Source organism: Neophocaena asiaeorientalis, unplaced genomic scaffold, assembly GCF_003031525.2.
Source record: "Neophocaena asiaeorientalis asiaeorientalis breed wild unplaced genomic scaffold, Neophocaena_asiaeorientalis_V1.1 scaffold449, whole genome shotgun sequence".
Classification (NCBI taxonomy): domain Eukaryota; kingdom Metazoa; phylum Chordata; class Mammalia; order Artiodactyla; family Phocoenidae; genus Neophocaena; species Neophocaena asiaeorientalis.
The window spans coordinates 2,577,567-2,602,509 of record NW_020175027.1 but is presented as its reverse complement, the minus strand read 5'-3'; the positions used below and the strand labels follow the sequence as shown (position 1 = coordinate 2,602,509).

Sequence of the window (24,943 nt, the reverse complement as noted above, 5' to 3'; positions counted from 1 at the left end):
AAAGAGTAGACAACACCTCTTAGGCTTTTAGTTTATGTGTCTGGGAGGACTGTACTTAAACAACCAAGCAAGAAATGCAAGAAAAATGATAAGTTTTTGTTTGGGGATGTGTGTATGTGTGGTGTTGTGTAGCAGTAGGGTGGAGGGAAGAAGAGGTAGGGAAGGTTAACAGTCAGTTTGGCTGATGTGAAATGTCAGTTGAACATCAAAGGAACACATATCCAGCAGTGATTCAGGAGAAAAAGAGGTTAGCAAAGAAGATTCTGGAGTTGTCATCATATTGGGGCAATTAAAGCTATGGGAGTAGATGAGATTGCCTAGGGAGAAAAACCTGGCCATTTGGATCAGACCAGGTAACAATCTAATCAGACTTGATCAGATTTCCCTTTTGGGATGATCTCATTCAGGTGACTTATAAGAAGAATGGACTGCAGAGGAAATACACTAGCTCAAGGAGACTAAATGGGAGCTGTTCCCTTCCCCAGTACAAAATATGACAGAACAAAACAACATACAAATGGAACGTAATCAAGGTTTTATACTATCTCAAGCCAGTACTGCAGGACCTAATAGGTTTCGCTCTTTTTGGAGCTCATCAGCTGCAGGTAACGGCTCAAATCTAGTCTGATACAGCATACCTGTATAGCATTTTACCATTTACAAAGCCTCCCATTCACAGTCTTCTACTTACCATATTCTGACAATTCTTGGAGTTTCCTTGGTACTAAAAGAAGCTTTACATTTAGGTGCTGAAGGCTCTGCTGAGGCAAAGTACCACATGATTCTTTTTGCTAAAATCCCCAAGGCAACTGTCCAAAGCCTAGGCTGTCATCTGCCACGTAAGAAGGTCTACCCTATTCCTGGAACTACTGCGGCACAGATCCAATCATACCTAGGCACAGAAGGCCTCTAGCTGTCCAGAGAATCCTGCTGGTCCTACATCCCTGCCCTCCTAGGTCTAAATTTTTAGGGCTATTTTTTCATCCCTTTTCCTTTATGCTTCTGGTAGTAAATCTAGAATCAAGGTTAATTTGAGAGAAAAGGAACAAAATAAAATTAAAACATAGAAATCTTTAAAACAGAACATTTTATTGCGACATTTCCTGAGGATACACTGGACAGCCCATACAGACATACATAAATATGCACCAAACACTGGCATCCACGAGTACCACAAAGTGTGTGGTAAGCTACCATTTGTGTACAGAAGGGTAGAAGAGGACTATATATACATATTTACTTTTATGTGCATAAAATATCTCTGGTGACCTTAGGAACTGGGTGGCTGTGGTATAGAGGTAGGAAAGAGACTTTTTATTGTACACTGTTTTGAATTTTGAACATGTGAATATTCAAAAAATAAAATTTAACACATACCTGCACTCTTCTCTTATGCATTTAGCTGTGTGTTGATAGGATAGTGCTGACACAACTGAGCCTGGCACTCACAAGGCTGACCATCTTTGTTTTTGTGGTTCTTAGAGCCTTTTTAATATCCTCAGAGTCTTAATTTTATCTCAGCATTCTCAGAGAACCAGAGCCCCAAGACAGAACATTATTTTAGTTTTATTTAGCAACAGTTTAGTTTAAAACTTAAATGGATTAAGCTTAAAAAAAAAAAAAAGCAAAGCCTAACAAAAATATCTCCTACTGACTTTCCTTCAGTTTCTCAACTTCCTTAATGAAATAACATCAAATAACTGGACTGAAGAAAGCTAGGAAGAAAGGAGAGAATTGAAAATCACATTTCTGAAAACAATATAAAGAAAAGCATAGAGAAGGATCTGTGAAAGAAGGAATAAAAAAGTAAAAGCACAAAAGTCTGAGGACAAATTTGCAACACTGTATTTCAGTGGCTCGTGCAGCAAATGGAAAGGTATATATATTTATGGCCATTATGTTAGAGAACGGCAGGTAAGGTGTGACATAAAGGTATGAAATGGGTTTATGAACCTGAAACTAAAATTTGTCTCATCATGTTACAGACACTGCCAGGTCTCTGGAAATACACCAGCCTCATATCATCTTGATGTTTATTCTGACATTCAAGAAAATCACTATCAACAACCAATTTTTGTTTTTAACCACCGTCTTGGTGGCTAGAAGAAAATGTTTTCAGTCAGCTATAGACAAAGACTATGCAAAAAGTATTACACTAGATGTCTCACACCTCATGGAAAACATGATTAAGCTTTTACTTTAGTTCTAATTAGCCAATTTGCCCTAGTATGGCTAAACTAGTATGGCTCTAGTTTATATCCAGCATTTGTTCTGATTGTTGGTGCCGGTCATTCCAGTTGTTTAATATTTTAAATATTATCCCTGGTCTAGTATCATACATCCATGAGTGCATGTGGCCTGATAAATACGTCTAGATGGGCCAAGACCAAGCCTGTGAAAACGCATGGCTAACCTAGAACCAGCATGCCCATGATACTTGAACACATCTGTGATGGAGTTATCAAGCCACTGGTTGATTTTGATAGCTCTAACCAAATGTGTGTGATTCTGAAAGAAGTATTCTCAATTTCTGAAGGAAGTACTCTTTCACAGGTATGAGTCAGAATAAGAGAACTGCAAAGATGGGAGAACAGCCAAATCTCTTGTCCATTGCAGAAATCCCCTCCACAATGTATTTATCCAGTAAATCTTTGAACACTTTCACTAATAAGAATTTCTCTTTTTCTTGGAATATCTCAATCTAATATTCTCATTGAATGTCAGATCAGTACATGGCTCCTTCTCTTTCCATTCCCTAAAAATGATTTTCAAAATCAGCTTTCTATTTTTTCTATATTTTTTCTTTCATAAAGCTTTCTTTCACTTTCAACATTCAAGGGTTACTTCATGGTTGACTTTGGGCATGATCTCTCCTCATCTTTAGTCTGGTATTCCTAACTACCTCTGAGATACGGTTTTTACACTTAAAAAGACCTAACAATATACTTCAATTTCTTTAAAATCCCTTCCCAATGTATATGCTATCTTTGCTGTGTATTTTCTCTCTTTTTTTTAAACTCAATAATAAATTATTACTGTTTTATACAACCTGTGTGTGTTTTAACTTAGTCACTTTGTATTTTTATTGTTCTCATTTTCCTTTGCATCTCAAATAATTATAGATATTTTAGAACTTCCTTTAAAGAAGGATTTCTAGCAAGGGTCCAGTACTGGCAATTCTCTGTTTTTGTCGTATGGAAATACCTTAATTTTGCCTTCTTTCTTGAAAAATATTTTTGCTGGATATGATAGCTATTTTCTCTCAGAACAGTTTAGGTATCATTCCACTGTTCCTGGCTTCCTCTATTGCTACTGAAAAATCAGCTGTTGACCTCCTTTGAAGACAATGTCTTTTTTCCTGACTGCTTTTAAGACCTGTGGCTATGAGGTCTGTCTGTAACGTATGGATTTAAAAAAAAATCCTGCTGGAGATTTCTTGGGCTTCTTTAAACACTGCCTCTGTCCCATATTCTTTCTTCTTCTTTGAGTATTCCAATTAGAATACTTCTTCTATTCTCCATGTTCCTTAAACTCTTTCAGCCTATCCTGCGCTGCTTTTCTTTAGTCCTATCTCCCAATTCACTAATTGTTTTTTATATTTCCCTGAACATCATCTCCTATATTCGATCCTTTACAACAAATCCTGAATGATGGACTCTACCTTCAAATCTCTGATTTATTCCCAAATACTCGATTTTATTGCTATCATGCTAATTGTGGGCCTTATTTGTTTTTAGCTAAGTTAGAGGAACTTGGGGGATCTAAAACTTAGCCTGCACATACCTAACACTTGAAGCTTTCTAAAATATTGGACTTTTATTTGTTATGTTGGTCTCCTATCACAGAATCTTTATCATCTCCCTCTACTAAATAATGAGCTGAGCCCCAAAATATCATTTTTCCAGGATCTGGTCCCACTTTGCCTATCCAAGCAGATTCTCAGCCCAAAATAGGCCTATCTTCTTTTTCACCCCCTACCTCAGTCATGTGCATTTTTGCTAACATGCTGTTGATCCAGTCTTCTGACCCAAATTATACCAATCCTTTCAGGCCTCTCTTTTGCAAAGTTTTCCCTGTTAACTCCCAACATGCTCAGTCTGCTTTCCAATTTCCTTGAGTTCTTGCACGTTCAGTACATATTTTAACTATCTTGACTCAGGTATAATTCTTTAGTATTTGAAGTTGAGCTATATGTAGCTTAACCATAATTCTAACCTAGATCTGACTTCAAAGTTTGTTTTCTTTCTTTTTTTAAGATAATTTTATTTTATTTATATATTTTTGGCCATGCTGTGCAGCTATGAGGGATCTTAGCTCCCCGACCAGGAAACGAACCCGTGCCCCCTGCAGTGGAAGCATGGAGTCCTAACCACTGGACCACCAGGGAATTCCCGAAAGTTTGTTTTCTTTCTAATATAATAAAACTGCCTCTCACTATTCAATAAATATTTGTTGATTTGCCTAAAAAGAAACCAGATACTATAAAACCAGACATAAAAATGCTTTACATTTCACTAGTTTATCTTAGCTTGGTTGGAACAAAACAATCTTAAATGGCATAAAAATTTTAAACTTTATTCATGTAAGTTTATTTCTCAGGAAATCCCCTCAAAGGGGATTCTGCTGCAGCTTATCAGTGAAGATAAACATTAGCTCCTTCAAATATAACCGCTCATTCTCTGAATCTCTAGTCAAACTGCACAACACCATCCTTCAGGGTAAATGTTAACCCCTAAAGTTGTAAGCCTAAAGGAATAGCTTACACATCTGGAAGTTCACTTCCAGGGACCACTCCAGTGTTAAGGAAAAGGTACCAAAGCCTAGTTTTATAAATTATTCTAATGTTGATAAGCAACTAATCCAGTTAAAATAGGTTGCACTACACCAATGTTACCCAATTCACTTTATAACAAATAGCCATTATGTCTAGACTAGACTTTAACAATTCAGTGAGAGTGACTGTTATTTGGGGCTTATAATGCAGAAACTTCTTTCTGTGTTAAAGTGCTCTTGTCTCTCTTTTTATTTCTAAATAACATAAAAAATCAAATTGAATCTTGAATTATCTTGAATAATTTGTACAGTTTTATATATATATAAAACACACACATATATATATATAAAACACATGTATACTTTACATATATGTATTACATATATATTTTTTACGTTTATATATATGCAAAAGAACCTTCTTGGCATGTATATTTTTGGAAGATAGTTGCTTAATTCTAGGCCAAATAGGGGAGGATAGACTGGAAAAGGTAAACTACTCTTAGTATTTCTCTCATAGGACAGTGTTTATCTCTCTTACCTTTCCTGTCCCGTCCTTCATCAACACATACTGGCAGACTTCCTAGGGCAATGCAGAAATCCAGACAAGAGAAGGAAGCACACTAAAATAATGGAGGACAGGCTACAGGAGATGGACAGTGTCAGACATCATGTGGGAGAAAAGAAGGAATTATCACAGTTAGCCACTTTGTTCAAGAGAAACTAAAACTAGTTATTTCAAAGGTAGAGAGATAAGAAAAAAAAGAAAGATCTTTTACTTCTTGGTAGAAAGGCTCTTTTCAATAAGAACAGAGAAGAGTTGCAGTTAATTTGGAAATTTGTCTTCAGAGAAACAGATATAACTTAGCAATAGTACAAAGGAACAAAGGATAAATAAGATTTTTCCAATTCCAAAATATTAATCGAGAGATATAATTACAGGCTTTGAGAAAAGAAAAAAATATCAGAACTATAATCTAGAAGCAGTTAAGAGAGTTGTTCTATCTTTCTTCTCCAAGAGAATACAGACTATTAAAAGCAATATGAATCTCAATGTTTATACATACAAATGATGAATGAGGCATATGTGCTTAAGTATGCTTTATTACACGGTCTTACACTATAAAAAATAATAATATTGTCATACTTAACAATGAAGTTCTAGGAACTGAACAAAGTAGTCCCAGTGAGGAGCTTTATCACATTAGGGACAATCTTTTGTACATATTTGCCTGGTGTGAAATACCTCCTGTACCTCTGCCCCTCCTCAACCTGTGTCCCCCCCACACCCAATCTAGATACCACAGTGCTTGAAACACCACCATTAGGAGACAAGAGTCCTTCAGATTCAATAGCCTTTGTAATTTGGTATGTACCTTTCCCCCCCAAATGTAAGATGCTAGGAAAGTGTGAAGCTACTCACACTAGCAATGTGACTTTGTTTCTTCCAATTAGAGGTAGTTGATAAAAGTGGATACCTGGATGGATCAAGGTATAGGAAAAGGGGCAAAAAAAGATATGGAACCTAAGAAAAACTATTTTACAACCTTGGATACAACCAGTTGCTTTATTATGAAAACATTAAAGGTTAAATCCTCTGTATATGTGATTTAGGCATTTCTTTCAAATTAACGTTTAATTTCAACAAGTTAATTAAAATTATAACATTTCTAAAAAAGGTAAATGACATTTTTCTCAACGTCATATTTTCCGTAAAGTAAAAGGCAATTTATTTAACGATGAATTCATTTTTAAAATTTGAGTGATTTTATCAATTCTGATAACATCTAATTAGTCTATCCAAATTTGTTAAATAAAATGCATACCTCATATTCTTTTCTGCAAACTCTGGAAATATCATTTTTTGAAGATGCCTAAAAAATAACAAATTTCTGCATTAATTTATTTAATCCACATTAAACAAACATTAGCTCCAGATATGCTAGAATTTCACTCTAACTTTTATGGCTTTAATCTCACATAATGACACAGTCCTTTTGTTATTTCAGAAACTAGATAACTTTGAAGGAAATGTAAATCAGAGGACTTTTTTTTTAAGCTGAATTCCATTCTGTAGCAAATTTTCTTGTGAAGCTCTGAAGCTCTGCTGCAGTGAGTTTTCTTGTGAAGCTTTGCTAGGGCATTTATAGTTTTCTTTTTCTTTAACCCTTCATGTTTTAAGTTCCCATATGAGCCAAGATCCATATATAACAGAGGAGACAACTAAAGAGGGAAAGGCAATGCCAGGCAATTAATAAGTTATTTTTATGTAATTTTCTTAACAAGTTTATGTAGAAGATATTATTCCTTCTACAGATGAGGAAACTGACACACAGAAAAATAGAAAGTTATTTACTACATTTAAGTATACACTTTCTATAAAAAACAAGCCAAAACAAATCTGCTGAGGGGTGGCTGTTCTTCCACATGATGATAATCCTCATTTAGGGATGGAGTTCCAGAGCCATGGACTCTGGTTCCTTGTTCTACTTCCTCCTGTTCTATCACCTAGGCTCATGCAATTCTGAATAGACCAGCTGATGAGGACAGGGAAAGCAAGAAGCAGAATGGACTGGCAACTATTCTGTGGCCCACTAGATGTACTATAGCTCAAATGCTCTACAACTCAGTTTCATCTCAATGCCTGGAGAAGAACAGCAGATAGCTAGGCTATGTGCTGCCCAAAGAGTGTGGCTCAGTGGTCTGTATGAAAGCGAAGGCATCACCACGTCTCATATACTCCTGTCTAGAGACCAGTCACTAGAAGGGGAAAATAAGAGAAGGCTTTCCAGTTTAGTTTTAGGGACACTTAAATTTCCCAGTTTTGCATACTCCCACCATTTGGAGTATGAGGAGCCAGGAGACCAGTTTTCCCACAGCACTCTGAGAAACCACTATGAAAATATACAGTGAAGAAGAGTTCAGGGGCCTAACTTGAATTGGACCTGAGATATATCAAATCAAAGAGAAGTCATAATTCACTGTAGGAGTCAGGCTCACCTTAGGGGCAGAGAAGGTATAAAAGAACATACTCAGAGTAAACCCATGATGAACGACAGAGGGAAGATGAAAGCAAAATAAGCCAACTGTGTCAACTGCTCTCATCCAAGCATGCCTGAAATTTACACGACCATTTGGAGTCATTCAGCATTGACTAAGCATGACCACAGGCAGAATACAAAAGGCCTTGATTCCTAACATATTCTTTCTTTGTGTGGCAGATAGAAGTTAAGAAAGAATAAGAGAAGGCTGAGGGTCTTACATGCAGCAGCCATAACTGAAAAGGCAGCATGTCTAAAAGGAAATGGTCCATGTAAGAAATGCTAAATTTGCAGCTTTTATGGGTCACCTCTCCAAAGATATGAGGTAGGCTAGGTCCAAGACACAGCCAAAACTGAAACTCTACTCCACGCTGCTTAAGAGCCTGATTGCCAAGTGTTACCTGCTTGCATGCCTGTCGACACTCCAAGGTAATAGCCAGTTCACAGCAGCCTAAGCCAACCCAGCCATCAGACTTCTTAAACACACCTTAAAAACAAAATGTTCAAATGTTTTGGTCATAAGTAGTGACAAACACAAATAGAGTGCCAAACTGGTTCATGGATACCACTACAAGTTAAAGCAGGTGTCCATAAGAAAGCTAGCTTAGATAGCAGGGTCTCAAAGTATGAAGCCCCTCCTCCCACCCTTACTCTCAATGCTATCAGTCTTCTCAGGGTCCCTCACAGCATAATTACCAGGTCCTTTGTTTTTTTCCCTCTTCTCCCTGCCCACCCTAAACTCTCTTTAGTTCATTCTCACTCTTAGGTAAACAGAATCTCTAGAGGACATACAGGCTAAGGAAAGCAATGAGAGGCTTTCTTCACCTTTGGACTATGAACCAGAAGAGGAAAGGATTCCAATTTAACTTAATAAGCCAACAAACAAAAAAGGGCATGAGTATTATTGTATTCCAACATTCAAAATGTTAAATACCTAGAATAGCATAAAACACATGATGCTGTTTAAAAACTGATACTTAGTAAACAGACAGGAACATCTCCTGTGAGCCATGACTGACTTTGATGGGTATACTTTATTGTGGGGCAAAATGACTATTCCGGCTCAATTTATGCATAGCTCTATTTCTCCAACCAAATTACAGTGATACCAAAAGGTGATAAAATTACAGTGTTCTAATGCAATTTTCAGATCCCTTTTTGCAATCATAAATGTCAATGAATAACTCCTAGGATAAAATTAGGAGATATAAGTAATAATTATGAAAAAAGAAAAGATTCACTTGTAGGAATGCTGCAAATTCCTTCTTATCTCTTTTAAGAAATGCTTTATGCTGCTTCCATATAATACATAGATCTGCAAATCCACATGTACATTAGATTATTATTTCCATTTTTTAAAAATGTCAGGGATTCAAGGCAATATGTAACATAGTTCTCAACAAGAAACTAAGACCTAATATAACAAATAGAAGTATTCTGCTAAAAAACAAACCAAACAAAAGCAAACAAATGGCCCATGGACAGACAAAGCTCTCAAAATATAATCATAAACCATCCCAATTGTTAAAACTGGCTAAAAATCCTGCATATCATAAGCTTCTATAACCCTACATGTTTTTTTTTGTTTTTTTTTTTTCCCCTACATGTTTTAATGGTATAAAGGGCAACAGACTCCCATCTAGTCCCATTGCCTAGTATAGTTAGTTTCCTCTCAATCTTTGCTGCTTGCTATTCAGAATCACTCATATTCTAGAAAGAATTTTGAATGGAATCAATGTAGGTCATAAACTCTGTGAACTTTTACACCATAATGCATTTTACTACTGTTTTCACATATCCAGTGCCTCTTAGAAAATATTATTCAACAAGCATTTACATTCACTGAACCCCTATTATGTACAAGGCACTCTATTAGGTATTTTGTGGGCTATGAGATAGATAAAATATATGATTTATCCCTTTATGGAGATTACAATTTGGTAGGAACAATACACACATATATATAATTGCAGACACTAGGGAGAGGGATAACTGGGAGAACAAGCAAGGACGTGGGCAATTCTAGGAAGCAAACAGTCCACTTTGTTTGAAATGAAAACTTCAAACAGTGTGAGAGCCTTCAGAATTCAGAGAAACATAAGATATAGTCCCTTTTTTTCAAGGCACTGGCTTTAACCAGGACTGGAAAATGAGCTTTAATCCTAGGAGACCATGAATGCCAGGCTAGGGAGTTTGGCCTTTATTCCGATGGAAGTGTATATCCCCGGAGGGATTTTTTTTGAAGGGGGTGGGGAGGACAGCTATGGTGTATTGAAACACCAGTTACAAGGTTATTGCAATAATCTACCCCAAAGGTGTAATCATAAAGGCTTGAACTAGGAATAGTGAGGATAGATGCAAGATTTTACAAGAAGAGAGTCAATGAGCTAAAAAGAAAAAGCTATCAGAGATAATGACTTGAGGGCTTCCAGTCTAGAGTGTCATTCACAAGAGAAAGCAGTTATAAGATGAGTTTGGTTTTGAATTGGCACTTCAGATGCCACCTGGATGCACAGATCCAGGTAAAGACGTGTAGAGGTCATGAACAATGACTTGGATTTGAAAGTTATCTTCCCAGAGCTGATTAGATAACAGTTCTGGGAAGGAATGTGGTTACCAGGGTGAATGTGCAGAGAGAAGGGAAGAGGACCACACACAGAAATAACTGTGGTAGTTATGGGGGGGATGGTGTGTGGGGGAGGTGGGGATAAGAGAGGACAAAGTCACAAGGCCAAGGTGAAGTCACAAGGAGGGAGTGGTCAATCGTATCAAGTGTCACAGGGAAGTCAAAGAGAATAAGTACTGAGAAAAAGCCATAAGATCTAGGAACCAAGAGATCCTGGTGATCTTTCAAAGACCAGTTTCAATAGAATGGTAGAAGTGGAGATAAGAGTACCATTAAGGACTGAGTGAATGAGAATTAATTATACATTTGAAAATTTGGGTGCCTACAGGAAGGAGAGGATAGAAATTCAAGGGTAAACATTAGGTTACAGGAATATGACACATTTTACAATCACAAAATAAGTTTTAAAAAATAAAGCACTAAATGTTGCAGTTCTATTGCTTACCTGGCAAAGATGAATTCATACAACTCCAAATTTCAACCTAAAATTGTAATCACCAAAAGACTTTTATGTAGATAACCAGTTCCTAAATATGAAAATTTCTACAGAAATTATGTAGAGCTAATTTAATTATGTTTGTGTCTATACAATCAATGATCTAGAACTATATGAGTATCAACCAGCTATTCAGGGAAGAAAAAATAGAACTGAGATGTAAAAATGCTGCCTGCTGCTTTCCCATCTTTACATCTGAGAGTACTAAGGACAAATATGGTTACTCAGGATGCTTACTAGGATAACTGTTTCCAAGCACAGAGATAAAAGTGCCTGTTGAGTGACTAAAGAAAAATATGTCAGTCAGAACTGTTTGATCATCAACCTTCCCCCCCATTTAACCCAAGCTACCTTATCTAAGGAGGCTCCCTCATGCCAGCTCAGACTTTCTTAGCCTGGCTCATGAGTATCCCAAACGCTGAGGATGGCCCATGCATTAGAGGCATTTTAAGTTACATGCATGCAATACATTCAGACAGGCATGCAATGTATCTATAATATACCAGAAAATGGGAAGACAGAAGTAATGAGAAGTCACACATTTTCCCTTACCCCAAATCCAACTTTTTAAAAATCAAAATATATGTTAAGACTTAGTTATTATGGTTTTCATAAAATTGTCAAAATATGATAATAATTAAAATTCCCAATTCCAGATAAACTATTATAATGAAATTTAAAGACTGGAATATGTCATATACCTACATCATAGGTATAAAATAAACAATGAAAAACAATATTCTACCTAGCAATTTGTGTGAAGATCTTTTTAAAGTACCTAGTTAAATCTAACATTTTACTTTGACCACAAACCCCAATCACACTGAAAAATTTGCTAAATCTAAAGTAACTCATTAGAGTGCTTCATTAGACAAAAGCTTCCATAGTTCAGTTAAATAAGACCTACCATTGTTTCAGGGCAATAATCTGGGGCTCGTTGCAACAGATGTTTTAGTCGGGATTCACTTTTTGAGGAGAATATCTATTTGACAAAAAAAAAAAAAGTTTTGTGGCATTTTTTCAATAAGAAAATAGAGGAGGTAAACTTATCCTCTAGATTTATGAATTATCTAGAATATTTTCCAATTTCCCTTTATAAACGGAAAACCTTTGGAAAGATCTAAATTAAGGTGAGGTAATATTTCTTGAAAGGTTGGTTAGCTTGGCAAATAATCAACAAAGTCTAAATACGGCAAGTCTAATGATCAAAAATGGAGAAAAACAGCTGTTAACCTGTTAGGGTATAGGGGAGAAAAAAAAAAACAGAAAAGTAAGAAAAAACAATAAATTTATTCTAAACTGTCCTACAAACTGCTTTTAGTCAACTGACCACAATGAAAAATAGACTATGCCATACCCTTTAATATTGGTGAAGAACAACTTTGTGAATAGCACTGCAGCAAAAACTTCTCCACAGAATTCCATAAAATAGAGACAAAGCCATCTTTTAAATAAAGCTGCTGAGGGGTTGACAAGTTCACTCATCAGGCTAGTTGGCTCACTTCCAAATACAATTTTAATTAATGCAATTGTAATTTAATGTCTCTGTAAATTTAAATCATTACATATATTATTACCTGCAAATAGTCAAGATTGTAAAGTCTATGAATGCTAACGACAATGAAAAAGGATTTATCTCCAGTTAGTTTTTCTTTCTCTTTTTTTTTTTTTTTGCGATACACGGGCCTCTCACTGTTGTGGCCTCTCCCGTTGCGGAGCACAGGCTCCGGACGCGCAGGCTCAGCAGCCATGGCTCACAGGCCCAGCCGCTTCGCGGCATGTGGGATCTTCCCGGACCGGGGCACGAACCTGTGTCCCCTGCATCGGCAGGTGGACTCTCAACCACTGCGCCACCAGGAAAGCCCAGCCTTTGTTTTTATAACACTGATATCTCTGAAGGGTACAGGCAGTTGTTTTGAGGAATATCCCTCAATCTGGGTTTGCCCTATTGTTTCCTCATGATTCTGGTTATGTATTTTGGGCAAGAATCCTACTTAAGATACTGTGCTCCATCATGTCAGCAGACACACGTTAATTTGTTCCATTATTGGTGATGTGAATTCTGAACACTTGTTTTAAGTGCTGCCCAGCAGATTTCTCCAAAACAATTATACTAAATAATATCTTCTACAATTATTATGTAAGCTTACCTGCTCACATACATCACGGCACATTTGGTTATCCTTTGAATGATTACAACACAGTGCACCTAGGGAGAAAAAATAAACACCTGATGTTGCCTATTGTTAAATAAACATGATGATTAAGCTAAGCCAGATGGTTACACAAACCATTTATTCAACAATTATTACTATTACTATCCATTTTAACTCAACAAACCTTTGCTGAGTACCTATTTCAAGTCAAGGATGGTGCTGTGTTGGAGAACATGGTTTTTGCCTTCAAGAAGCTTACAACCTAACAGGGGAGACTGTCATTTAGTAATAGCAGTTACTAGGTACTGTGTACTTTCTACATGCCAGAATTTTACTGCTTGCTTTATGTATTATCTCATTCAACCCTCACTATTACCCTATGGGCTATATTCTATTATTATACCTATAATGTAAGGTTAAATGATAAAAAGAGTGAATTTTGTTTTGGACATGTTACATGTAAGCCTCCATTATCTCAGTGAAGTAGAGATTAGGTCTGAAAACAAAAAGGATTGAGATGGTGTTGGATTTGAGGTGAGGTTGTAGAGGTCTGGAACAGCCATCGTAGAGAATAAAGAAGGCAACTATAAATGTTTCTCAAACTTCTGTTCTATGAAACACTGTTTCATGAATTGTTAATATCTATCCCTCAAGAGAAAATGTTTCATGTTCAAATAAATTGGGAAACAAAGGATTAAAAAATTAAAGAGAATTCTTTTCTGTAGGGTTTTATGAAGGCTTTAATATGTTAATATGCATCATTAATCTCCTAAAAAGGGATCTAAGTAGACAGATTTCTCGGAGCACAGAATACTTTTTTTCATGCCACGTATTAACATTTCAGAATGCCAATTTGAGAAATATCAGAGAAAAGGAAACATTTGCCAAGCAGCATTATGGGCCCAGAGAAATTAATAAATTGGTGATAGAGATAATCAGCAGGGGCATGTTACTATTCTAGAGTGATGCTGACTGGAAAAAAAGATACTACATTGATCAGTGCCTGTTTAGACTGCTAAGTCAAAAGAGACAAGGGCATAAAAATATTATATTTCAGGCAGCTAGATCAATACAATGGTTTTATATATATATATATGCAACATAATCTCTTTAAATGAAATCTATATAATTTCAGTATACGTGAAAGCAGAGCTTTTTTGATTGAAGGTAGGATTAGTATTGGGGAGAAATGAATGAATAAAAAAGGTCCTCTTTAGCTCTTACCAACTCCTTTAAGTTCAAAACCAATCACTGTTAATCCATAAAACAATGACAGGGTATATGATATTACTGTGATATATAGTGATATTATAGTGATATTATATCACTATAGTTTAGTTTCATAAAAGACTATTGTGGGGCTGGCTTTCTAATACTATGTGGGAAAAGCTGTCTTAAAGTTCTAAACATTTGACTTTAAAATTCTGAAAAACATATAGAAATTCCATTAAGTTTCAGAAATTTAAAAAATTCCTTGTTTATAGGCTGTAGTTGCTTTCTTAGAAGCTACTAACTCAAGGGAGGGCCCAGTCACTCATGAGACTTTCTCACAACACCCCTTCTCCCCTGCCATGCCACACCATGCCGACCCCCTCTTCTAAGATTCTGTTATGCCCCCAGCCTCATTAGAATGGAGAAGACAGGCAGGAAAAAAAGGGGGGGAGTCTCCTGTGTGATACTGATGTGTTCTTTTGAAGTGCTCAAGTTGTTGCCACTTTCTACTATCCTCCAACAACAAAGGTCACACGAGGGCAGAAAATCCAGCTGATCAAGAGCAAAGATAGCTCAGGATAACATATGGTCCCAATAAGCACAGGCTTAGCAAAAAGTAAACAGTCAGGCAGACAAGAGTCTGACTTGGGCCTAAGGATTTTTGGAAAAAAGTTTCTTGGAGCAAAGGTCTATTTAGAACAGAAACATAAAACATGTCATAATTAAAACTCCAATAACAATGAAAGGTTTTATTAAAAATATAAAGGCCTGTTTTTTTCCTATTTAATGGTGAAGGTCAAATTTATAGTGGAGTGACCACCAAAGTTAAAATTTTTAAATAATTCATTTTTTCATTAAGAAACCCCAAAATTTGGAAAATAAGAAGAAAAATGACCTAATATTCCTACTGTCCTGCCAGAATGTGTGTTGACATTTTGACATATTTCCTTCTAGTCTTTCCAAAAGCCTTCTGAAATTTCTGACAAAATGGGATTAAAGAGAGCAGCCTGAAGTCTTCTGGTAATAATGCCCTTCCCCCTCCCAACCAAGCATTCCTCTGTAATAGTACATTTCCTCCCTTGAGAGGACTGCCACCCTCCTAGAACAGGCTAGGGGACCTACACTCCATCACATTTTCCACACTTTATTTTTAACCTTAGTCATCGTTATATTAGTACACATTTTTCTTTCTTTGAAACAACAAAAACTTACTAGAATCTTAAACACTGCATATTTTTTAAGAAATAAATATCTACAAATAGATATCAAGTCATATGCCTTCATTAAGAATGAGGGCAAAGGATTCAAACGCAATTAATGTGGCAATTAAAGGTCTCTGTCTTTTTTAGAGCTTTTAAAATGGATTAATTGGGTCACTGAACTATGAGAGTGCAAAAAAACTCTCCAAAGCCTAATGGTTTATACAAGAGAAGACATTGTGAATTCTAGAAATGTTTTGTTTTTATAATTTGATTCTAACCTAATTTCTAGTTCTTCAAGAATAGTTTAAAACTCTGGTTATTTTCATAAAATGGAACTGAGCAGATAAAGGTAAATTAGTTCAAAATAACACTTGATATTGACAGGATGAAAATAAATAGCACAGGTGTTATCCTTATTAGAGACATAAGGAAGAGCGTCATATTTTGCATTCTTATTCCAAAAGTCTGTAATTATAAAATTAATAAAAACCAAAAACTGATTACTAAAGGCCATGTATATTGGGTTTAAGAAGGTATTAATGTAACCTAGAAATATGCGAGTAGAATCATCCAATAATTAGAAACATCAAAGTTTGTCTGCTGGTTTGGACCACATGTCTACTAAAGATAGGCAAGTAAGCAGGAAGCACATGCTCCAGCCACAAGGGAAAAATGCAACTTCTAAGACCAACCAGCATTTAAAAAAAACAAATACACACCCTAATCTAAAGCTAAAATATTCACAGAATTATAGGATTTTTGAAGTTAAAAGAGATTTTGCCACAGAAGCCTCCCAAAAGCTGTAATTCAATTTGGTTAATGAAAAGCCAGTCTTGTTTTCTTTTCTAAAGAAAATAAAGATTCCTTCTAATTAATGTATTCCTAGAGAATTACTAGAACAGAATATATATATCCTGCACTATTGACTAAATCCAAGTTGATAGCGGAAAACAGTCATTTCAAATAAAAAAGACAGTCATTTCAAATAAAAAAGATACATTAATTTTAAAAATCTCATCTTACTTTTAATCAAATGTTTTTTTCTAAAATGGCCTGGAAATTGACAATCACTTTAAAAACATTTAAATGACAACTGCAACTTTAACTTATAAATGCATTCTTACAATTGTCACATTTATCCCTTCAATGATATATATGTTTGTGTATATACATAAAATATATCATCAGCCAAGGAAGAGCCAAACAATAAAATGATTATTTATATACCCACCACCTGGATTCAACACTGCTAACATCTTGTCATACCGCTTTATTTATCTAGACAGATGGATATCCTTCTCCACTGCTTGCCTCATACTGCACTGCTACAACAGCCAATTATGCTCATTCTCTTCTATTATCAATGAGTGCCAGATTAATTTTTTAAATAGACCTTTCATGATGTCACTCTTCTAATCTAAGGGCCTACAGTGGCTTCCTGCTATTCCAGTTCTAAATTTTCCAAGTCGTCTTCTTACCTCCCCTTCCCTGATCTTCTATTACTTTTTAACAAGGAAAGCCTACATTTACCTTGAACACAGCCTTCTGCCTGAAGTGCTTAGTGCCCTCTTTCCTGCTGACATAAATCCTAAACATCTTTCAAGGCTGAAATCTCATCTCAACTCTTAGTAAGCCTTTCTTCTCCAACAACTCCAGGCTATGTTGGTTTTTTGGTTATTTAATGTCTTACGATTCCAGTCAGAACTGGAAGCTTTAACACTTAACTCTAATAATTTCATGTGTGTACTAATGGTATCTCCAGATTGAACAGAAACTATTTGTACCCATTTAGCACAGTGCTCAGCTTGAAAATCTGTATTTATTCATTGGTTAATAAGTAATAATTTCCTATTTATACAATGCCTTTTTAATCAGAAAATAAAGTACAAAAAGTTTATTTCTCCCACTATACCACTGCCATACCATATTTCACACGGTGACCAAGCCATGATTTAGCAAACATCATATGAGTTTTTGACCCAGGTCAGAAGATAAGCTGGACCCAATCATATGCACAGGCACAGAGGTATACAGCCAGTTGGTGGTGGGCTCTGCAACTATAAGGTCAAGATGAGCTGGGGCTGAGGAAGTTTTATGGTGTGCAGAAACCATGAGTAAAATGAGGAAGCTGGTTGGTGGAGAGTGTGAAATGCAAGAGATGTACAGACAGACTCTATGAGAGGTAGAGAGAGACTGTCTCTAAAAGTAGTCTTGGTTGCTGGCAGCTTTCCAGTTCCCACAGCAGTTCCTGAGGTTGTGCTGTGCTCAACTTCCTATGCTTGGATTTCCATGTGTTCCCTGTTAGATACTATATAACTAGCTCCCTAATCCTGAGCAACCTTGGTTTCTGTTCTTTTGGGGGTCAGAAGAGCCTTAACACATATCATTCATAATTATGAAACAACTAAAGCAAATGACTCCTCAGATCCTCCCTGCAGATGCTAATAGCCAGTACTCTCAGATAATTCCCTTCCCCATTCTATGCCATAGGACACCCATCTGTAAAACAAGGGATCTGAAAATATTAATGTCTGGCTCCCAATGGTATAGTCCATGGTCAAAATGTTTCTCTTAATACTTTTCTTGAAGTCTTCTTCATGTAATCTATGTGCTCTACGGCACCCGTTACTTGACTAAATCACATTTTTCCTCAAATACATTCAGATTTAGAATATAAATGGGTATGTACTAATATAACCACATAAATATTAGCAGTGTAGATATTATACACTTTTTGGTGATATTTAATGTCTGATGTTCTCACTAAACCTTAAACCCCACGAAAGCAGAGACCATGTCTGTTTTTGCTTACCACATTATATACCTAGTGCCTATCACAGTGTCTGGCACTATTAACCCCTTAACAAATATCTGCTGAATGGAATACTTACAGGCATGAAATTAAGTTTAGAAAGCAATGGACCAAGGGGAGTTATTCCTAATATTCCATCTTAAACACATACAAAAACGGAAATTTTGATTCTCTTCCTGACTCACCTGCCAACCCTCCAACTTGGTCCTCCCCATCTTCTCAACCTCAGTAAATAGCATTACTTTTCACTAAGTTGCTCAAGGTAAAAATCTATAAATAATCTTTACTGCCTCCTTCCCTCACTTCCCACATCCAATCCAACAGCAATATATCCTGAATCTCTCCTCTTCTATCTCCACCACCACTCTACGGTAAGACATTATCTCCTGCTTCGACTACTAAATGGGCTTCTAGTAGCTCTGCTTTTACTCCTACCCTATTACGATCACTTTTTTTCATTCAGCAGCCCACGTGATCTAAAATAGAAATCAAAGCACTTATCTCTTTCTTAAAAGTCCATTGGTTTTTATTTGCATATAGAATAAAATCCACAGTCCTTACGTGGCTTTTTGCAAGGCCCAGCACCATCTAGCCCTGGTTTACTCTCCTGCTCACTATGTTGCAACCGTACTGACCTACTGTTCTTTCTTGCCTTAGGGCCTATGTACTTCCTGGTCTCCACCCAGGCCTTTTCTAAGGACAGCACCTTCCGTCTTCAGATTTCAGTTCAGAACCTTAACTTCTCAAAGAAGCCATTCTTGTCATCACTATGTTAAGAACCACTCCCCTCTACGCCAGGGGTCCCCAACCCCTGGCCATGGACTGGTGGCCCTGTTAGAAACTGGGCCGCACAGCAGGAGGTGAGTGGAGCGCTAGCGAGTGAAGCTTCAGCTGCTGCTCCCCCACTGCTAGCATTACCGACTCAACCATCCCCCTCCCCCCGCCCCCCACCCCGTGGAAAAACTGTCTTCCACGAAACCGGTCCCTGGTGCCAAAAAGGTTGGGGACTGTTGCTCTACGCTACCATCTATGTATTTCCTTCACAGCATATTTAACCCTACCAGAAATCATTTTATTTAACTGTTTATTGTCTGTCTCCCCTCTGCTAGAGTAAGCCCCTTGAGAGCAGCAACCCTGCACGTAGAACAGTGCCTGGCATATAGTAAGCATGCAAATATTTTTTGAATAAACAAACCCCTGTAGTATCTGTTTTGCTCTTTAAAAAAAACACATTTATAATAAATAAAAACCACCTCCTTGATATTGTCCCACTTTCTTCCAGAAGTGGCATATGGTGAAAAGTATGGTTAATGAAAGACTGTTTAAATCTATGGATATAAGATAGAAACTTTTAGTAGCACACCAGAATAAACTGTCATATCTGGTCTATCACCAACTCTAGCTCTTTGTACAGTGTGGGCCAAGATAGTTCTTAGGGAAGAGAATCTGCTTCTTATTACATTCCTCCAGATAGGCGGTTGCTTTTTCTAACTTAAAATTCATTACATTCTTTTTCAGGATTCTAGGCTGACTATTACATAATTTCTTAAATGTCAACTTATTGAAACCTAGCCCTTAATGTTACATCTTTCTCTCTTTGTACTATTAGAAAATATCTTAAATAGAAACAGAGCTAATATCAGGTGCCATGACACACAGATCCTGAGACTGCAGCATAGGGTTCCATCTCATCCTCCAAAGGGAACACTAGAGGTGCTGGGGAGGACAGCTGGGGGTGTTGAGGAGACCAGAAAGTACACAGGATAGGATGTGTGGCATTACTCCAATGAGGAGGGTGTGGCCAAACTTCACAGGAGATAATAATAATTGAGCAAGTCAAATGATTCCTTCCCCCACCCCCTCTCCCCCAACAGGAACAAAAATCTCCAAGTCAGAACGGATGAGACTTGTGTAACACTTTATACCAGAGGAGACAGGAGTACCCAACTTTGGATGGGGTAAGGAGATGGGAAAGAAGACTGTCTGAGCAGGAATATAAGTCAGGCCTTCAATGAAATACAATTTAATATTGCGTTCTTAATTTTTGTTTAGGATTGAAGAACGTTTTCCACAGTTTATACAAATCCACAGTGGAAGCCTTTGTCCATTGTATTACTCAACGTCCTTTATGTAAGGAACCAGGCAATATATGCCTAAGAATTTAGTACAAAGGACAAATCTCACTTTTACATCAAACTTGGAATTTTTCTTCTTACCAAACAATGCAAACTCTATATTGTCATGGACTTTTTGAATTGGTAGGGCCTTTAGAAATCATCTAGCCCAGAATTTTCTAAAGTGTGCATTAGGTGTTATGAAGAAAAAAAGAGTTCTTTAAGCAAACAAGTTTCTTTCTTTCTTTGCATAATAATTTTATTGAGATATAAATCATGTTAAATTAATAAAACAAGGAGGCCATTAGACTGAGGCAGCTTCAATGCCTCAGTAGCCTACCTAAGCAAACCAAAACCTAAGCCTATAGTGCCCCAAGGTTAAGAAATCAGAACCCTAAGGACAATCAATCGCAAACAGCCACCTGGACTTTCCCAAATAAGGCACCTGCTCAAGCTATAACCAATCGAATATTTCCTTGCTTTGTTTCCACCTCTTCCATAAAAGTCCTTCCCCTAGCTCCTGTTACTTCCCATTTGGCACTGCCCAATTCAAATCAATTTTTGCTCAAACTCTTAACATTTTAATATGCCTCAGTTTATCTTTTAACAATCATATACCACAAAATTCATCCTTTTGAAGTGTACAATTCAGTTGTTTTTAGTACATTTACAGAACTGTGCTCACCACTTTCCAATTCTGAACATTTTCATCACCCTAAAAGAAACCCCATACCCATCAGCAGTCAGTTGCCCATTTCTCTATTCTCCCAGCAACAAGTTTCTTTACTACAGGAATACTTGCGAATTATTATGAATCTAACGTGTTTGTGAATTTATAAGAGAGGGGTACAGTGTACAGTGTTTCCCAACCTTAAGAGCTAACATTTCAGTGCTTACTATATGCTATTCTAAATGCTATACATGTATTACCTCAATTCTCACAATAACATCTATGAGAATTTCTGTATACAATAAATGTGGATACTAAAGCACAAAGAGACTAAAGCTAACTAATTTGTTCAAATATTCTTAACTATATTCTACCCTGCTATCTCCCACAGAATTGACTAGTTGTAGAATAAGAATGGACAACTAATTTTCTGATGAACCATAACTTTGAAAGTGCTTTAGTTCAATTTCTTTAACTTAATGAGAAAAATGGGACCCAGAAAGGTAAGCTGATTTAGCTACGAATACACAGCATTCTCTCTCTCTCTCCTTTGATTTGTCTAATTGACAGCTTGTTAGAATCCAATTATAATTAACTATCTAACCCCAGGTTCCTGACAATCCTCTCCTTTCTCCAAATACTCTTGACTTAAAAAAAACAAAAAAACCTTTAACATTGTAAGCTACCTTATAACCTTGAGACTGATTTTGCTCTTTCTAGGTGTGTCTCCCTGTAAGCAATGCACTTCTCCACCACTTTTGCATGTATAAATCCCAGCCATCTTTTAATATCTAGTGCAGTTGGGGCGTCACTCAATTTTCTTCCTACCCTAGGTGGACATCATCCATCATCTCTCTCCCTCTGTGCACTCACAGCCCTTCATCTCCGCTGGACCCTTCTGCCTTGAATTCGAGCTGCTCATGTCTTGTTGCACCCCACCTCCTAGCCAGAGCTGCTGGAAAGCAGGAGATGGCAACAACTCCTAAAAGCCCAGCACAAAAGAGACACTCAATAAGCACTGAACAGCTTGCTATGTACTAGTGGTCTAATTCCTCTAGAGCAAGAACTAAACTTTCCTCAAGCCAGTAAGCCCCCAAAGAGTCAGCTTACTGAATTTTAATCTGTCTCCTGCCAGAGCCCAGCGCTGTCTTGGACACGCAGCATACCCACAGCAAACGGCAGCAGAATCGGATTTAGGAGGCTTGGATCTATTCTCTTCTGAGACTTCAGAAGTCAGGCAGGCTGCAGGGCCCATCAATGCTCGCTGCCCGAGGTCGGCCTTTCTGAACCGCGGGTCAAGGAACAAGCAACAATAACTGGCCAGGGCGGGGGTAAGGCGGCGGCACCTCATAAATCCTATCCGACCCTCGCGACGATCCTGGGCAAAGGCATTTCACTCTCTTCGTACAGTGACCCGAGCCGGGTGAGGGGATAAGGGCTGAGCTGGGGGCCCCTGCTCGATGGGTGACAGAATAAGGCCTCGAACCCGGGTCACCGCTCCCAGTTCAGCAGATCAGGGCGGGGAGAGCGAGCGTGGAGAGGGGTCCTGCTCGTCCCGCCTCAGCTCCTCCTGCAGCCTGCTGGGACCTCCGGACCCCGGGTCACCGGACTTGGGCCGGGTCTGGGGGTCGCCGGCACCCCCGCCCCCTGCCCCGCGCCATCTTGGAGCGCTGAGGCGGCCGCTCCGGACCGCCCCGAACCGCTGCTCCAGCAGTTACTCACCCGCACTGCCCGGGTCCAGGCCCCCTGCCACCTCCGCGACCCCTGCCACGGCCAGGAGAAGCAGTAGCGCGCCTCGCGGGGAGGCCCGGACGGTCGCCATGTCCGGGCCGGGGGGTCCGGAGCCGCGGGATGCTCGGACCCAGCCTGCCCGCCGCCGCAACTCGCGGAGGCCCCGCCCCGGCGCCCTGGGCCCTTGGTGATTGGCTGCGGCGTGCTGAAGCCCCGCCCCTCGGCCGCACAGACTTTCCGAAACCTGCTGGGGGCGGGAACCTGCCCGAGACCCGGGCTCTTTGTTAAGGCCCAGCTGTGTGTCGGCTTCTGCCGCGGAGTACCGCAGCCAGCGTTCTCCAAGAGGGGAGTCGGAGGATGTCAGAGCTGGAACCGCCCTTGGAACGCCTGGTCCTCCCGAGGTTTGCAGATGTGGTCACTGAGGCTCAGAGAAGAGACCATCTGCTCCAGGTCACACTGCAAGTTCGCCTGAGAACTGGGGCATAAGCCAAGGCTGAACCAAAAGGACTTGTCCCTTTCACGTACCTTCAATGGTCTTAAAATCCTTTCTGCCAGACGCTGCCTCACACCCAAAGAAGGCGTGCCACCCGGGACAACTCCTGAAATTGGAGGGAATCTGCCGCGGACACGGTCCCCTGACAAGGGCCCGAGGCCCGAATTCGCCACCAAAGCTCTTTGGCACGTGTAGCCTCAATGTGTCTTTGATATTCTAGGTACCTATTCCTATCAGGAAAATGTGGGGAGAGAAATGCTTGTGTATCTAAATATGGAGAGCCTTGAATGTCAGGTTGGGTTTCGACTTTTAAAAGACAATTTGGAGGTGGGTCCCCACTCCACCCCTTACCCCCACAGCTCCTGTGGGGTATGTTTGAGAGGATTCACTTGCTATCAAATCGTTTTCCACCCTGGTCCCTCTCTCCCTCCTCCTCTCCCTCTCTTTTCCGTTTGTGAATTATGTTAATACCTTTTTCCATTCCCCTTCCTTTAAAAAAAAACATAACCACAGTTACATTTTAAAATACCTAATGCTAAATATCCAGTAAGTTTACATTTTCATTATTGTCTCATAATTTCCTTTTACAGTTTTTCAAGTTCCAACCAATGTCCATATACTGAAATTGGTTTGTATGTCTTTTAGGTATCTATTCCCTCTCTTTTAGGTTTACAAAAGGAAAACATAAATAAGTTACAATAATCTTTCTAAAACATTTGCTGTGGCAACAATTCTCTTGCTCCTCTGAGAGGCCGCCTCTTTACTTACAAGATAGAATGATGTACAGTTATTCGACGTGGTGTCAGAGGTTCTCAGCATTTAGACCCAGTCACCTTTACCACTTCATCCCACCTTACTCCCCACTCCTCCCCAGGAGAGAAGAGTCAAAAATCCTAGAGTTGCACTAATATGGTAGCCACTAGCCACATGTGGCTGTTGAGTACTTAAGATGTGGCAAGTCCAAGTTGACATGTGCTGGAACCAGATTTGGAAGACTTAGTATGAAAACAATAATGTAAAATGTTACTAACATTAATTTCACCTTTTTTTTTAACTTGTTTTTGTTTTACATAGGCTTTATTTTTTAGAGCAGATTTAGGTTCACAGAAGAACTAAGCAGAAGGTACAGAGATTTCCCATACACCCCCTTTCTCAGCATAACAACATATGCACAGACTCCTCCACTATCAACGTCCCACACCACCGTGGTTCGTTTGTTGCAACTGATCAACCTGCATTGACACATCATTATCACCCAAAGTCCATAATTTACCTTAGGGTTCATTCTTGGTGTTAACACATTCTGTGGGTTTGGCCAAACGTATAACAACATGTAGCCACCATTATTCTTTTTACTTCTTTAATGTGCCTTTTAGAAAACTTACAATTACATGTGTGGTTCACTCTGGCGTTTACATAGTTCTGTTGTACAGTGCTGGTGTAATTATCTTTCATTCTAAACAAAGGTTAATGCTTCGAGGTCATCTTTAAAATGGAACTTTAAAAGAATGTTACTGACCAATGATTTTGTCCTGAGCTCAAAAACATCTTTCAGTATTTTAGATAAATAAACCCCATCAAATCTTTTTTTTTTTTTTTTTTTTTTTTTTTTTTTTT

At 38.3% G+C, this 24,943-nt stretch overlaps 1 protein-coding gene across 3 annotated transcripts in view; it reads right to left on the bottom strand.

The window, feature by feature from the left end:
- Positions 1-22,968, bottom strand: part of RECK (reversion inducing cysteine rich protein with kazal motifs) — a 72,488-nt gene extending 49,520 nt beyond the window's left edge. For all 3 annotated transcript variants that reach the window (XM_024763072.1, XM_024763074.1, XM_024763073.1), the window contains exons 1-6: positions 22,825-22,968; positions 13,087-13,145; positions 11,844-11,918; positions 10,886-10,922; positions 8,216-8,301; positions 6,600-6,647 (exon numbers count right to left, since the gene is read on the bottom strand). In XM_024763072.1, coding sequence (XP_024618840.1) covers positions 6,600-6,647; positions 8,216-8,301; positions 10,886-10,922; positions 11,844-11,918; positions 13,087-13,145; positions 22,825-22,924 — 405 coding nt within the window. In that variant the 5' untranslated portion in view covers positions 22,925-22,968. The remainder of the gene's footprint in view (positions 1-6,599; positions 6,648-8,215; positions 8,302-10,885; positions 10,923-11,843; positions 11,919-13,086; positions 13,146-22,824) is intronic.
- Between the last annotated feature and the right edge of the window lie 1,975 nt (positions 22,969-24,943).